The sequence below is a fragment of the Zosterops lateralis genome, assembly GCF_965231275.1.
Source record: "Zosterops lateralis genome assembly, chromosome: 7".
Lineage (NCBI taxonomy): Eukaryota > Metazoa > Chordata > Aves > Passeriformes > Zosteropidae > Zosterops > Zosterops lateralis.
In genome coordinates, this window is record NC_139767.1 from 37,997,831 (window position 1) to 38,012,708 (window position 14,878).

A 14,878-nucleotide genomic window follows, 5' to 3' on the forward strand; every position below is an offset into this window, starting at 1 on the left:
ATTACAGTTAATCTCTGTTTATCCTTTTCTTGGATATACTGGTTATAGCAGTAGGTTTCTGAGGTGTGAAATATTCACAGGCATTTGGTTAATGACTTGTGTCTCGTTTCAGTTCATTCATGGAACTTGCTCTTTTATCGTGTTTGCTTCGCTTAACAACAAATTTTGCTTTTCGTGTGTTTGATAAATCTTCACCAAATTATTCCTGATTGTGTCCATTAATCTTCAGTCACATTCGACAAAAATAAATTGCTCTGATCTTTCTAAGTTAGCAGTAATAATTAGATTTTTTTAAGGACAGGAAAGTTTTGGGAGACCAGTGGATGTTAAAATCCCTGCTGTTGTTGGCACTGCTGAGCCCCTCGAGTGCTGTGTCCAGTTCTGGGTCCCTCATGGCAAAAGGACATTGAGGGGCTGGGGTGTGGTTGGACTCAGTGATCCTGGAGGTCTTTCCAGCCCCAGGCATTCTGTGATTAAGGCTGATCAGACTATTTCCTGTGCATGTCAGAATTCTGAGTGTGCCCCACGCCCTCCCCTGGTTTTGGGCACTTCTGAAGCAAACTCCAAGTCAGCAGAGCTGCCAGTTGTCTCCCTGTCTGGAATGGCACATAAATTGTTAGTGAAGAGCTTTGGAGCTGTCTGCTGCAAAGGGTTAAAAGTGTCCATGGAACCCCTCTGTTCCTGCCATGCATCCAAGCTCTCATTTCCTTGGGGAGCACGGCCCCTGTAATGCCTTTCCATTGTGAAATATCCAGCTTTTAATGTGCTGCTGTTTAAGTTCTGCTTAGACTTTTCCCTCAGGAAGAAGGCTAAAATTTTTCATTACAATATAGACAGTGCACTACACTTTGAATACAAATTTATCCATGTACAGAGTAATTTTTCTTGTGATTGTCTCTACCCTAGAGAAGTGTCTTTAATGAATTACATACAAATTGTGTAATTTAAGAAGTTAATTTGGTTTTCTGGTAACACAGGACTAAAAACAGCCCTTCTAGAAAGAGATGATTTCTCATCGGGGACCAGCAGCAGGAGCACTAAATTGATCCACGGTGGAGTGAGGTACCTCCAGAAGGCCATCATGAATTTGGATTTCGAGCAGGTAATTTCTGGTGCTGGTTGTTCAGCAAGAATTGCTGGTAGACACTTCACTGTCCCACTCAGAGCTGAGTCTCCTTTTGAGCTTTTTCAGTGCTGGATTATTCCAGTGTTGAATTCCACAGCCACTGTGCATGGGAAGTGTCTTCTCTGGGGAAGTTTTCCAGAGTTTTGATGGGCAGTGTCATTGCCATGCCTGGTAGGCTGGGGGTTTTGGGAAAGGAGGGCAGAGACAGGGCTGATCTCAGAATAAAAAGAGCATAAAATAAAATAAAATAAAATTAAAATAAAATATTTTAAAAAACATAAAAAATAAAATATAAAATATATAAAATAAAATAAATATAAAGTAAAATAAAATAAAATAAAATAAAATGAGATAGGTAATATAATGATTTGAGGGAAGTGAGTGGCTGTCCTGTTCTGGAATGGGGAGAGAAAAGATGGTAAATGAGTGATTTATTCTGGAATGGGGGAAAAATATTGTAAATGAGCGACTTATTTTGGAATAAGGGAAAAAAAAGGTGGTAAATGAGTGATTTATTTTGGCATGGGGAAAGAAAATACGGTAAATGAGTGATAGTGTATAAATGCTTTTGTGCATTCCTGTGTGGGTGGAAGCCTGATATTCCTGTTTTGAGGAATCATATTGTCTTCCCATGGGAACCTCTCAAAGTGTGTTTTAGTGGTTGTGATGCTGCTGCAGGAGTGGTGATTTTTCAGGGGGAAATACCCAAACCCTGCAGTTCTCCACCTATAGAAACACACTTTTCTGCCAAAGAACAGCTCCATATGATGCACATTGATCGGTTTGGAGGGGAACCCTTCTGCCTTTGCAGCTGGAGTTTGGATGGGGTTGAGCTGTGGGAATTGCCATGGGGCTGTGGGGTGGGTCCTGTCCCTCCTGCCCCTTGTTAGGGCAGCCTGGCTCCTTGAGCTTTATGTTCACATGGAAAATTACCCAACTGTGCTGCCAAAACACCAGGATGAAACTACTGAAACTTCATTTTGTTGGGGATCCTTTTCCCAAACCTTTGGGTTTCTCAGCAGATTGCAGTGTGCTTTTGGGAGCCCAGTAACAGTGGTGTGAGGTGTTGATAAAGTCTGGTATTGAGTGTTTCCCCTGGTGCCAAGGCTGGGTGTGTGGCACTCACCATGGCTGGTGTTTTGCAGTGCGGGATGGTGAGGGAGGCTCTGGAGGATGGAGGGTGGTTTTGGCACTGACTGTGGCTGATTTTTGGCTGATGTTTTGCAGTTCAGGATGGTGAGGGAGGTTCTGGAGGAGGGTGAATGCTCTGACACTGACCATGGCTGGTGTTTTGCAGTACAGGATGGTGAGGGAGGCTCTGGAGGAGGGAGGGTGAATGCTCTGACACTGACCATGGCTGGTGTTTTGAGTTCAGGATGGTGAGGGAGGCTCTGGAGGAGGGTGGGTGCTCTGACACTGACCATGGCTGGTGTTTTGCAGTACAGGATGGTGAAGGAGGCTCTGGAGGAGGGTGAATGCTCTGGTACTGACCATGGCTGGTGTTTTGCAGTACAGGATGGTGAAGGAGGCTCTGGAGGAGGGTGAATGCTCTGGTACTGACCATGGCTGGTGTTTTGCAGTACAGGATGGTGAAGGAGGCTCTGGAGGAGGGTGAATGCTCTGGTACTGACCATGGCTGGTGTTTTGCAGTACAGGATGGTGAAGGAGGCTCTGGAGGAGCGTGCCCACTTGCTGCAGAGTGCCCCCCACCTCTCGGCCCCGCTGCCCATCATGCTCCCCATCTACAAGTAAGCTCTGCTGTGCCTTCTCTCCTTTTCCTTGGCTCCTCACAAGCAAACCCTGGCCTGGGTGAAGTTCCTTAAAGCTTTCCCAGGGGAAGTTGTTGGGCTGCAGAAATTCAAAATTCTCCCATGCCCTAGCCAGCAATCTCTGCTGTGGGGGCACATCCTGGGGTGCAGCTCTTCAGTGCCTTTCCAGCACCCCAAGAGGGACAGCTGGAAAGAGCCCTCATTCCCAGGATGTGTTTGCTGTTCTCTCAGTGCACCCCTGTCTTCAGCACACATCCTCCCAGTGTTCCCAGCAAGGTGGTCTTCTGTCCATATGAGCTCAGGGCAGTTGGGTATGAACAGAGCAGGTTCCTCCTCCTCTCAGGAAGACATTCAGTGCTTTGGCTTAGATTTTCAGTCTGTAAGAGCAATTACTCACTGGAATTACAGGCCACCTAGAGCAGAGGAGTTTTGCTGAAGGAACTTAATTTTATTAAGACCATTCCTCTTTTCATTATTCCTGTCTTAGTGGGAGGGCTTTGTAAGAGCTGGAGCTTGTGTAGGTCAGTGGGTGCCTGCATTTATTGTGGCCCTGTTTGTGCAGGAGGCCTCAGACTGTGCCTGGGGGAATCCTCCCAGCTCCAGTATCCCACACAGAGGCACAGCAGCCCCGTTTAGATCCTGATTTCAGACCATATAAACCCTTGAACGTGCTCAGTTGAAAACAGTGGCCAACAACACCCAAGTCTGGAGTATTTACGTTGTCCTGTTGCCACAAGCTGGTGATGCTGTACAAGGTGGAGCTGCTGTAAGAACTCACAGTGTGCTGCAATAACAACATGTGCACGCACTTCTAAATGTTTCATTTGTGATTATTATTTTTTTTTTTCACTTCCCGGGTGCTGTTTTCCCCTCAGGTGGTGGCAGCTGCCATACTACTGGGTTGGGATCAAGATGTATGACCTGGTGGCAGGCAGCCAGTGCCTGAAGAGCAGCTATGTCCTGACCAAGGCCCGGGCCCTGGAGCTGTTCCCCATGCTGCGCAGGGACAGGCTGGTGGGAGCCATCGTCTACTATGATGGTGAGTGGCCTCTCTGCCTCTTCAGAGGGCTTGGTTTGGGGGTTAAAACACCACTGTGAGCCTGCCGGTTGTGCTTGAAGGATTCAGCTTGCCTCTTAATTGTTAATTTGGGAGATAAGTTATGTTTTCACGACAGCAACTTCCTGGATGTGGGAGAAAATGCAATGGTTTTTCTTGGCTAGTGGATGCAGAGCAGTTGAAAGTGTTCTGGTGGAGATGTGGTTTCTGACCTTTTGGCAGCAGAAAGGTCTTCACACAAGGTGGGTTTTAAAGGGAATTCTTTTCCCTTCTTAGAGCTGCATTTAGAACAATTCATCAGCTCATCAAAGGGGTTCAGGGCTGGGAAGGACTCTGCAAACACACTGGACTCCAGTGGGGTTTATGAGGCTTCTGGCCAAAGCTTCTGTTGTTAATTGCAGGTGTCTCAGACAGAGCAGTGTGGAAAAACAATTAAAAATTCATATATTTGTGTGGGAATATGTATGTGCAGATCCTTGTTTGGGAGGAGGGTCGGATTTAAAGGATGGACTTGGTGTTTACTTGATTTTACTACTGATAGAAGCTGCATTTTATCTTATTTTTGAGATCTAGAGGAAATAAGAGCAAAATTAGCAAAATTGGTTATGAGATTATGTGGTGGATTTGTGCCCACTACCAGGACCTGCCATAGAGAGCACACAGAGAAGGAATTCAGATTTATTTTTCTGTATCCTGAGCTATTCCTTAGCTTGTTTTAAGGGATCCCAGGAGCCTGCCAGAAGAACGAAGTGGTTCTCTTAACTGTAATTACACTTCTCATAAGAGCACTATAGCTTGAAATCTATTTATAATCTAGTGAAGTTTTTTCTGATTAAATAAATAATTTGGCTGCATCGTGGCTATTTACTACTCCAGCATTCCAAAGATGCATCTTTCAGGATAGCCTTAAAATTGGTCTTCATGTTTCTTACATGAAAAATTGTTTTAAACAGTGCTGTAAATCTGAAGATTCAGCATCAAGATGCCACATGGGCTTTGGTGGCATCTGAGAGGCTGAGAAATGTCTCTGGAGGTTTTGTGCCATCCCAACAGAGGGAAACAAACCCAATATTGGAAAGGAAGAGTAAAATAGAAAAAAAAAAAAAAAAAAAGGAGAAAAAAGTCTGTCCTGCTTTATTTTGCTTTCTTTATAAGACACAGCCTAGTTATCCTGTTTTATGCTGAGTGTAAAGAAATGCTGTTTGGAATTAAAATTTAAAAAGCTCTCCACCAAACCTCGGTTTCCCTGAAGAATAAAATAGGTTTGAAGGGCTCAGGGATGAAATGTGTGAGTTGATAGTACACATGTGAGTGTTACACATTTGAGGCTGCACCTAGTGCAGAATAAATGAGTGCCCAAGCAGAGTGTGAATTCAGTTCTGAGCCACGTTCCAGCTCAGAACTCTCAGTTCTGTGGTGCCTCTGCTGTGGGGTGGGGAGCAGCGGGGCTCCCCTGGGCCCAGAGCACAGGAACTGTTCTGTCCTGACCAATTAACCTGTGTTCTGGCCACGGGAAATGGGCTTTAAGTCATAACGTTTCAGCAAGATCCCTTTAGGTCTTGTAAATTACTGTACTGGAATTTTAATGATGTTCTGTGGCACCCTAAATCCAGAGGGATGGAGCACAAAGGGAAAAAGGGATGGAGCTGAAAGTAGGGAAAAGGGTGATGAAATTAAAGTTGTTTTAGTCCTTTCAGAAGGATTAGTCATAAAATAGAGGATTAAATAATGGCAAAGCAAAATACAAGTCTTGAAGTAGGTGATCTCTTTTCTCTGTCCATCCCTTCTCTCTCCCCTAAAGAATGAATAAATTGGCCTTTTAAGGCTGGAGTGTCTTAACTGTAAGTGCAGTTAAATGCAGTTTTATCCTGTTTCCTCTTCCCTTTGTTCCTTGTCCCTGTAATTGTTGAAAACAGAGCTGTTAATGATCACAGCTGTCCGTGCCCACCACCAAAGGGAAGAGGGAAAAACGTTCAGTGTCTCAGTGAATTTTCTGTGTGCTAAGGGCTCTGCCCAGGGCTGTCCCCTGCTCTCTGTGCAGGGCAGTGGGGATGGTATCTCAGTGAATTTTCTGTGTGCTAAAGGCCCTGCCCAGGGGTGTCCCCCTGCTCTCTGTGCAGGGCTGGAATCGTGGTGTCTCAGTGAATTTTCTGTGTGCTAAAGGCCCTGCCCAGGGGTGTTCCTCTGCTCTCTGTTCAGGGGTGGAATCGTGGTATCTCAGTGAATTTTCTGTGTGCTAAGGGCCCTGCCCAGGGGTGTCCCCTGCTCTCTGTGCAGGGCAGGGAGCGTGGTGGGGCCCCTGGCACCTCCAGCCATCCATAATTCATGGGGACTTTGTGTTCCCAACCGCGCCGGGGTCGTCTTCATTACATCCCTCCAATTGTTTATACAGGCACAGAAAAATGGTACATTAGGAACGTTGGGAGTACCAGCAAGAGCAAATCACAGCCTTGTCCAGAGGCTATTCTTGCTCTGCCTGAGCATCGGGAAGCCAAAGCATATGTTGGATGTTAGCCGGGGTGTACACAACGTGTCCTATTTATTCAAGGTTTGCTTTGAAGCCACAACTTACAAGTTTGTTTCTTAGGGGGACATGTCAGACTGCATTTAGCATTTGTTGGTATTAGGATACTCCTGAATAGCAAAAAGGCAACATTTTGGGGGGGAGAAGGCGGCTGCTATCTGAGCAGGGATCTGTCAGATCCACTTAGGGGCTGTGGGAGAACTGGAGAGGAGGCACAGGGAGAGAGAGGCTGGGCTGAGCTCAGGATCTCGGGCAGGATTGTTCTAAAGCACTTTAAATGGAGGAATTAATCTCCATTTAAATTATATAGAGTTCATTATGATAAGAACTAGGAGAAGCATTAAAGCAGGGATCCAGCTGGCCAGAGTGCGTCAGTGTAAAGTGTTCAGCAATTCCAAGTGGCACGCTTTTCTTTATGATACATTATTTTTCTGTCTCTAGCTGCTTGCAGGCTTTTTTAACATATTTTGCCTTGCAAGATGAGCCCTTAGGTGTGTAAGGAAAATGTGTGTTCTGGAATCTATCCTGAATTTAAGATTCTGGGGCTCTGCTGGCCGTGCTTTCTGAATTTGCTGTTATTTCCTGAAAGAAGAAATTACCATATGCTGTGTCTAGGACTCTCTTGCCACATCAAGGTATTGGATTGTTTAATGTCTTGTTCTGCAAATCTCCAGGATGTTTACTTGGATGTGAGTAGTTGGTTTTTTGCTTTTTGCATTCTCAGTAGTTCTGCATACATTCTCTGCTGAAATATTTTAATATGGGGGTTATTTAAAAGTAGAAGAGACCTTGGCAGAGGATTTCGCTTTCCCTGTTTACAGCAAACCCCCTGAGAAATCCTTCCCGTGCACACACAGACACACACACAAAAATCAATGCAAAAGAGTAGGGCATTCATTAAGCTGTCAAAAATGGAATAAATGTTTTTTTTTATTTGGGCTCTTGTAGCTATTTTTCCTAGGATTTGAGTGTGTCCTGAATTATGAAATGTTAGAGCTTTATAATTCATGTTTGACAAATGGATATTTGGAGATGTTGAGCTGTAATGGGGATATTACAGACAACTCTGTGGCTGTTTTTCCTTCCCTGGATATAAAAACCCTGACAGTTTGTCACCGAACAGACTTTGCACAGGTGAATTTAAATACACAGCTACTCATATTTCTTGGTGTTTGAATTCTGGGGCTGGGTGGGTGAGAGAAGTCCTGCAGGCACACTGGTGTAGCTGGGAGATATTCCCTGTGTGCTTCACATCCCGTTGTTTTCTGTGTGCTCTGGATCACAGGGATGCCCTGGGAGTCCTGCAGGATGCAGAGACTGGGGAGGGAGTGCAGGCTGGGCTGCAGGTGAGCCCAGGAGAGTGCAGGGAGCCCAGGACAGTGCAGGGAGCCCAGGACAGTGCAGGGAGCCCAGGACAGTGCAGAGAGCCCAGGACAGTGCAGTGTAGGTGAGCCCAGTCGACTGCAGGGAGCCCAGGACAGTGCAGTGCAGGTGAGCCCAGGTGAGTGCAGGGAGCCCAGGACAGTGCAGGGAGCCCAGGACAGTGCAGGGAGCCCAGGACAGTGCAGGGAGCCCAGGAGAGTGCATGTGAGCCCAGGACAGTGCAGAGAGCCAAGGACAGTGCAGGTGAGCCCAGGACAGTGCAGGTGACCCCAGGACAGTGCAGGTGAGCCCAGGAGAGTGCGGGTGAGCCCAGGAGAGTGCAGGGAGCCCAGGAGAGTGCAGGGAGCCCAGGACAGTGCAGGGAGCCCAGGAGAGTGCAGGGAGCCCAGGACAGTGCAGGTGAGCCCAGGACAGTGCAGGTGAGCCCAGGACAGTGCAGGTGAGCCCAGGACAGTGCAGTGCAGGGAGCCCAGGACAGTGCAGGTGAGCCCAGAGGAGAGCAGGTGAGTGCAGAACAGTGCAGGGAGCCCAGGACAGTGCAGGGAGCCCAGGACAGTGCAGGTGAGCCCAGGGCAGTGCAGGGAGCCCAGGACACTGCAGGTGAGCCCAGGACAGTGCAGGGAGCCCAGGACCCTGCAGGTGAGCCCAAGACAGCAGTGCAGCATTCCCTGTGCTGGTGCTGGCACAGAGTCATCCAGCCCTGCCCTGTTCCCGGCTATAGCCGCGCTTTACCCGTCAGGGCGCTTTTATCATTTTCAGAAGGGATAAAATCACTGGCCTGAACCAGCTGCATGTTTAACCCAGCTTTGGCTCTGTCAGAGGAGCAGGCACAGCCGCGGGAGGAGCCCTTTGCTCCCACAGCCGGCGCTGCCCGCCCGCCGCCCCGGGCGCCTTCCCAAAAGCAGCGGATGATGATAACTGCGGCTCCTGCTGTACCTGTAACAATTTAATCGTGTGAGTCAGCCCAGTCAAGCATCCCCGGCTCATGACTGGGAGACATGAAATTCATTGTCATTATTGTCCCTGTCATTTTGGATCATTATATCCCGCTGCAGAATTTTCCTCACTCCAGTGCTTTCTTACCTCCAGGAAGCAGGGATTATGGCTGAGGTTGGGGTGGGGGCAGGACTGTGAACTACATTTACCTCAGGGGAGCCACAGATTAAATTGGCTTTGCTTTCTGACTTGCTGGATTCGTCTGTTTGTACGCTCTGGGTTTAAGGTTGGAAATGATGAATATTCCAGTGAAATCGGGGCCTCTCTCTTTTCTTTTTTTTTTTTTTTTTTTTTTTTAATGCTTGTATAAGCAAAGGATGGGGGTTTGTGTCCCTTAAGAAGTGAACGGGGAATAATTCTTCAGGTCGCGTTACCTAAAAGATTTAAGGTTATTCCTGAACAAAACGCTGTTCGTTGTGGCACAAACATCAGAGTGGTCCCCGGTGTGTCGTGGCTTTCAGAGGAGGGGATGGGGCTCTGCTGTGAGCCAGGGGTGTGTTTTGGGGGAGCTGCAGTGCCTCACTGGGTGCCAGCTGTGCTGCTCCCTGTGGGACATGTCCTTGGGAAGGGGACAACGGGACCCCTGCACACCTCACTGCCACCAGGGAACAAGGACAGGAGCAGAGGAAACAGCCTCAAGCTGTGCAGGGGAGCATCAGGACAGATGTTAGGAACAGCTTCTCACTGAAAGAGTGGCCAGGCAGTGTAAGAAATTGTCTGTGGTGGGGTCACCATCCCTGGCAGTGTTCAAAGGGCATCTGGATGTGGCACTTGGGACACGGTTATAGGGAGATTGTGGTGTGCTGGAAGGTCTCTGCTGTGGGTTCTGTGGTCTGTGGGAGCAGTGCTGCTCTCTCCAGGCTGGCCTGGCACTCCAGAGTGCTGTCCTGGCACTCCAGGCACTGCACCCCTCTGTTCCCAGCTGGGCTCTCCTGGGTGACACCGCAGCAGCAGCAGCAGCAGCAGCAGCAGCAGCTGGCCAAGCTCAGCACACAGTGCCTGACACATCCATCCCTGCTTTGCTGGGAGTCACAAACCAGCACAATGGCCCTGATGGGAGTCGGCCCCGCTGGGGTTTTCCCCCCTGGAAGGCGTTGGTGGCACTGGGGACACGGTGAGCTGTGGTGACACCAGCCTGGCGCGGTGACGGCTGCTCACAGTGACATTTCAGTGCTGTTTCCATAAACTGACAGTGACAATGTTTAGTTTCATTTTAACACGGTGCTTTTCCTGCCACTGACACGCCAGTCACAGTGTAGTGACAAGTTGAAGGCTGATACAAAAGAAGTGGGAAACAACGTAATTATAAAGCAGTCACACACAGAGCCAGAATTCCAAATTTTGTCTGTCACTGGATGTGGTGGATAGCGTGGCTTATTTTTGCTTTCTGGGATCTTAGTTTCAGTAGGAGTTTTAGCTCCTGTGCTGTAACTTGGCAGCAGGCTCGATCAGACAGACATTTGATGGATACTGGGATTTCTTCTGTAAAAATATTTTGTGGGTTTTCTGCCTCTTGCTTGTCATACTGCTTTGTTTATAAGTACAGAATTTGGAACAAGTCATAGTAAAACAGGGGCATTGGCTTTAAACGGGCAGAGGGCAGGGGTAGGTGGGAGATCAGGGAGAAATCCTTCCCTGGCAAAGAGTGCCCAGAGAAGCTGGTTAAAGTTAAAGAGCTGAAATGTGGGGTGTGGTTATTTCCAGTGCATATTTAGTTGTCCATGATCCTTCCCACCTTACAGGGCCCAGCAGGGCTGGGGCTCTGCAGGGACAGCCAGGAGAGCTGTCACTGTGCTGCTGGGGGGGGATGGAGCTGGTGCAGCCAGGTCAGAACTCATTCCCCTGGAGCAGGACAGCAGCAAGGCCATGAGTGCTGCCTATCCTAGAAACTCTGGGAGTTTGCAGCAAATTCCACTTCAGTTTTGTGTGATTCAGAGAGCTGGAGAGTTCAGGTCTGAGAGCATGGTGCTGACTTGTGACTCACGAGTCCAAGGGGACATTCCCCCTGAACTTACTCTGTGTGTGTTTGGGGAGGAGAACTTGCTGAACTTCTCACTCAGAGAAATCTGGAATGATTTTGAGTCACTCCAGCTGATTCATCGTGCCTGTCTGGGGTCTAACCCTTCCCATATGCACAGCAGCTCCTGGGCTCCTGCTTAATGCTTGTAATAAAACTGCTGGTGCAATTAAGCACTTCGTTAAAATTACAGGAGAGGCACAGCCTTGGTGACGTAGTGAGGTGCAGTTGTCTATATCTAATGCACATGGATAATTGTGTGATTGCTCAGCAGCCTGAAACGTGGTGAGGTTTGGGTAAGGTTTGTATGTACACTGTGAGAAAACTTTGAAAGGAAACTTGGAAAATGAAAGGATTTGGTTCCCTGTGTTGCTTTACTGTGTGCCTGCAATTACCTGGTGCAGGGCTGCAGTGAGGAAGACACCTGTAGGTAGGTGAGCTTTAGGGTCCCTCTCATCCCAAGCCTTTCTGGGCTCTGTGATTCTGTGAATTGCTGTGACACAGGACAGAACATACCAGAACTGCCAGAGTGCCTCATTAACGCTCTGGTTTTCACACAACGCTCCTGAATCAGTCCCAAACAAATCTCTCTGCTCTGTGGGCTTTGTTAGCACTCCCTGCTGGCTGGGGCTCAGCTCTGATAAAAATAAAATTGAATGTACACTGCGTGCACTCTGGGGGAGGATCCTGTGAGTGCCAACGGAAACACTGTCTGTTCGGATGTGGAGAAATACAGCATTTGCTACTAAGGAGTGAAAATAGAATCTTCCCAAATTACACGAAAAGAAGAAATTATAAACCAAATGGCATCACTGTTGGGCTTAACGTGGTGTGGGACAGACTTACTCAAACTGTCTTTGCACACTGAATGTCCTCAGCAGCGTGGCTTCTAGGGTTGAGGGGTTTTTAGAGGATTTGGTGTTAATTTGATGAAAGCACTTAGTTTTGGAAAAAGCTGGGTTTGCTGCCCTTGGTAAAAATGAAAGTATCTCTTCATTGTCACTGTGTTACAGCAGGTGAAAACAACAAATAAGGGAAGAGATGATTCCTTCTGTTTTCCTTGCTGTTTTCAAGAGGTGCTGCACAAGGAGTCACAAAGGGAACTCAGCATATTCCATCAGTTCCATCCCCAGGTGCTGAGCTGTGAGTTCTGTCAGGATGCAGCAGGTGACAACTGGCACCATGCAAGGAGCAAGTGCTCTCAAACCCAGCCCTGGGGCAGCAGAGTCCTCTCCAGGCAGGGCACTGGTGAACATCTGTTCTCAGGGAATCTCACAGTTACCATTTCCCTGTGTTGCCTGCACTTAGGAGATTTAGGGGATCTTCAGGAGCATGCTCACCTGTGGAGAAGGATGCCAAATGAATTTGGCAAAATAACTTTTTGGCTGAAGTATTTGGAAAACCCCAAAGGCTCAGCGAGGGGTCGCCTGTGGTAGTGAGGGGGGATCATTGTTCTGTTTGGCTGCTGTGCAGGACAGGACAGGGATGGCTGTGGTGGGTGACCCAGGGCCTCCCTGGAAGCTCAAGGTTCCCTTGCCATTGATCACACACCTCAGGTGTAAGAGTTCCATTCTCAGGGTGGAATCATTGAACAGGCATCTTAGGAAGGTGCAGCAGTGCCCGTGTCAAGAGAGCTTTACTGCCTGGGCTGCAGGAGCCAGAGCCTGGAGGTGCTTTTCTCTGCTGTTCAGGGGATCTCTGTGTCTGGGGACAGTGGCATTTGATTGCAAGGTCAGAGAGGTTGAGATGCAAAACCTTTGCTTTGCTTTACCCTTCCCTTTCTCTCTAGAGTGTTAAAGATCATTGTTGTGGTCTGGAGCTCCCTCCCAAGGGGCAGCTCCCCTCTCTGCTCTCTGTGAGCAGGGACAGGAGCTGAGGGAAGGGCTGCAGCTGTCTCAGGAGGGGTTTAGGCTGGATATCAGGAAAAGGGTGAAGGGTGCTGGGCGTTGCCCAGGCTCCCCAGGGAATGGGCACTGAGGCTGCCAGAGCTCCAGGGGTGCTTGGACAGGGGTCCCAGGGACAGGGTGGGATTGTTGGGGTGTCTGTGCAAGGCAGGGAGTTGGGCTGGGTGATCCCTGTACATCCCTCCCAGCTCAGCATATTCTGATTCTCTGTTCAAGAGCAGGATTTTATTGTCATTATCTAGGGGAGAGTACACACATGCCAGTTGGCAGGCTTTAAAAAAAAAGGCAAAACCCAGCTGTTCCTGAGTATGAAACCACATCCTGTGACCCCATCTCTCCTAAACTGTTGCGCTGTTGTTCTCCACAGATGATAAATTCCCAAGGTGGGAAGTCACTCTTTGCTCCTTTCAATTCCAGACCTCTCCAGATCTCTGCTGTTTATGCCATGAAATACTCAAGGACTCCACACTGTAGGTCACATCAATCTGAAGCCAGTGTGTTTTTTACCAGTGTAGTTAATCAGGAACTGGTTATTTCCCCGTCCTCTCTCAGCCTGCAAATGCATTCCATGGGCACTCAGTTGCTTTTGGACAGCTGAGGAGTGAGTGATAGCATGGGGGTTCCTGCGTCAGAATAATGATGAGGGGAAAATGGATGAGAGGTTCAGAGAAAGCAGGAAAATGTTCTTTTGAACACAGTGGTCCAAATCCTGGAATGTGCTGAGAGTGTCCTGAGCTCACTCTGACCTTACGAGCGTTGGGAGGCTCAACAAAACGCCGAGCAGCCTTTGGATTTGGGGCTTGCTAAACATTTGTTACCTGGAAGTTTGGTTTTATAGAAGCTGCCCGTTTCCACATTATTTATTCTGCTGATTGGTTTCTCCGGATTGCTTTTGCTCTGGACAAATAAGTGACGAATCTGGGAAGAGGCAAACTCACCAAATTTAAACAGTCAGGGTTCCAGAGCCCAAAGCTAATATTGGCTGAAGTGGGGTCGTGCTGCCGTGTGATGAATCCCCACAGCAGGGCAGCCAAATCCCCCTGGTGCCTCTGGCACAGCACAGTTTGGGGTTTGGGGTTTGGGGTTTGGGGTTTGGGGTTCCTGTCTGAGGGGTGCTGCTCTGTGCCCAGGAGAGCCAAGCCCTGCAGTGCCGTGGTCAGGCTGGCCCAGTTCAGCACCAGATCAAGGGGATGTCTGCAGAGTAATGAGCTCCTCAGAGCCCTTGGCTGCAGGCTACGGGAGCGTTTCCTGGATTACAGAACCACTGAAGCATTTATGTTGGAAAAGCCCTCCAAGAGCATCGAGTCCAAGCTGTGACCTCACCTCATCAACCAGCCCAGAGCACTGAGTGCCACATCCAGTCATTCCCCAAGCACCGGGTTCCTCTGGAATCCCTGTTGTTGTGTGGAAGCAGCTGCTGGAGCTCAGCTTGTCGCTGTCCTTTGTCCCTTTTTCACCCAGTGCTCCCTCTGCACACGAGCTGTACCTTCTCTCAACCCTTCCTGAAAGTGGGCAGGTTTGAGGTGAACCTCGTAAGGTCATTTATCCCTCCCTGCCGTGGCAGCAGCAGCAGCAGTGCCCGTGCACTCACTGCGTGCTTTGCCTGCCAGCCCTGACCGATGGTTGTTCCCTCTCGTGGATCTGGTGTGATGGAGCATCCCCAACTTTTCCTGACATCCTGCTCAGTCGTTTTGCCGTCCTGCCGTTGTTGCAGCTGATCCCAGGCATTGTTTGCTGTGTGGGATTGGAGTTACTGTTTGTTTCTTCATCAGTGCTTTATCATGCTGCCCTTCCTGTACACTCCGTGTAACTTTTTTTTCTCACAGCTGAAGACGGATTGCACTGCACAGCCCGGGCTGGGTTGGAATGAGGGGTTTGGGGAGGGGAGGTGGTGCTTGCCAGGCCATTGATCCCATCTTTATAACTTTGCCCTTTTAGCTGGGAGCAGGTGATTTGCACGGGGGTTGGAGATTTGCGCAGGCAGAATCCGAAGGACCAAACTTTACATAAACCATTTATACTAAATGCTGGGAATGCTGGCAACATTAATCATCTACAGTATCTATTACAAATTTATCACTTTATCGGTATGGTCTGTGATA

At 48.6% G+C, this 14,878-nt stretch overlaps 1 protein-coding gene across 1 annotated transcript in view; it reads left to right on the plus strand.

Annotated features, from left to right (window-relative positions):
• GPD2 (glycerol-3-phosphate dehydrogenase 2) overlaps window positions 1-14,878 on the plus strand; it is a 47,836-nt gene that overhangs the window by 15,901 nt on the left and 17,057 nt on the right. Inside the window, exons 4-6 of the mRNA XM_083865305.1 lie at window positions 978-1,102; window positions 2,777-2,874; window positions 3,771-3,934. Of these exons, the coding sequence (XP_083721431.1) occupies window positions 978-1,102; window positions 2,777-2,874; window positions 3,771-3,934 (387 nt within the window). The remainder of the gene's footprint in view (window positions 1-977; window positions 1,103-2,776; window positions 2,875-3,770; window positions 3,935-14,878) is intronic.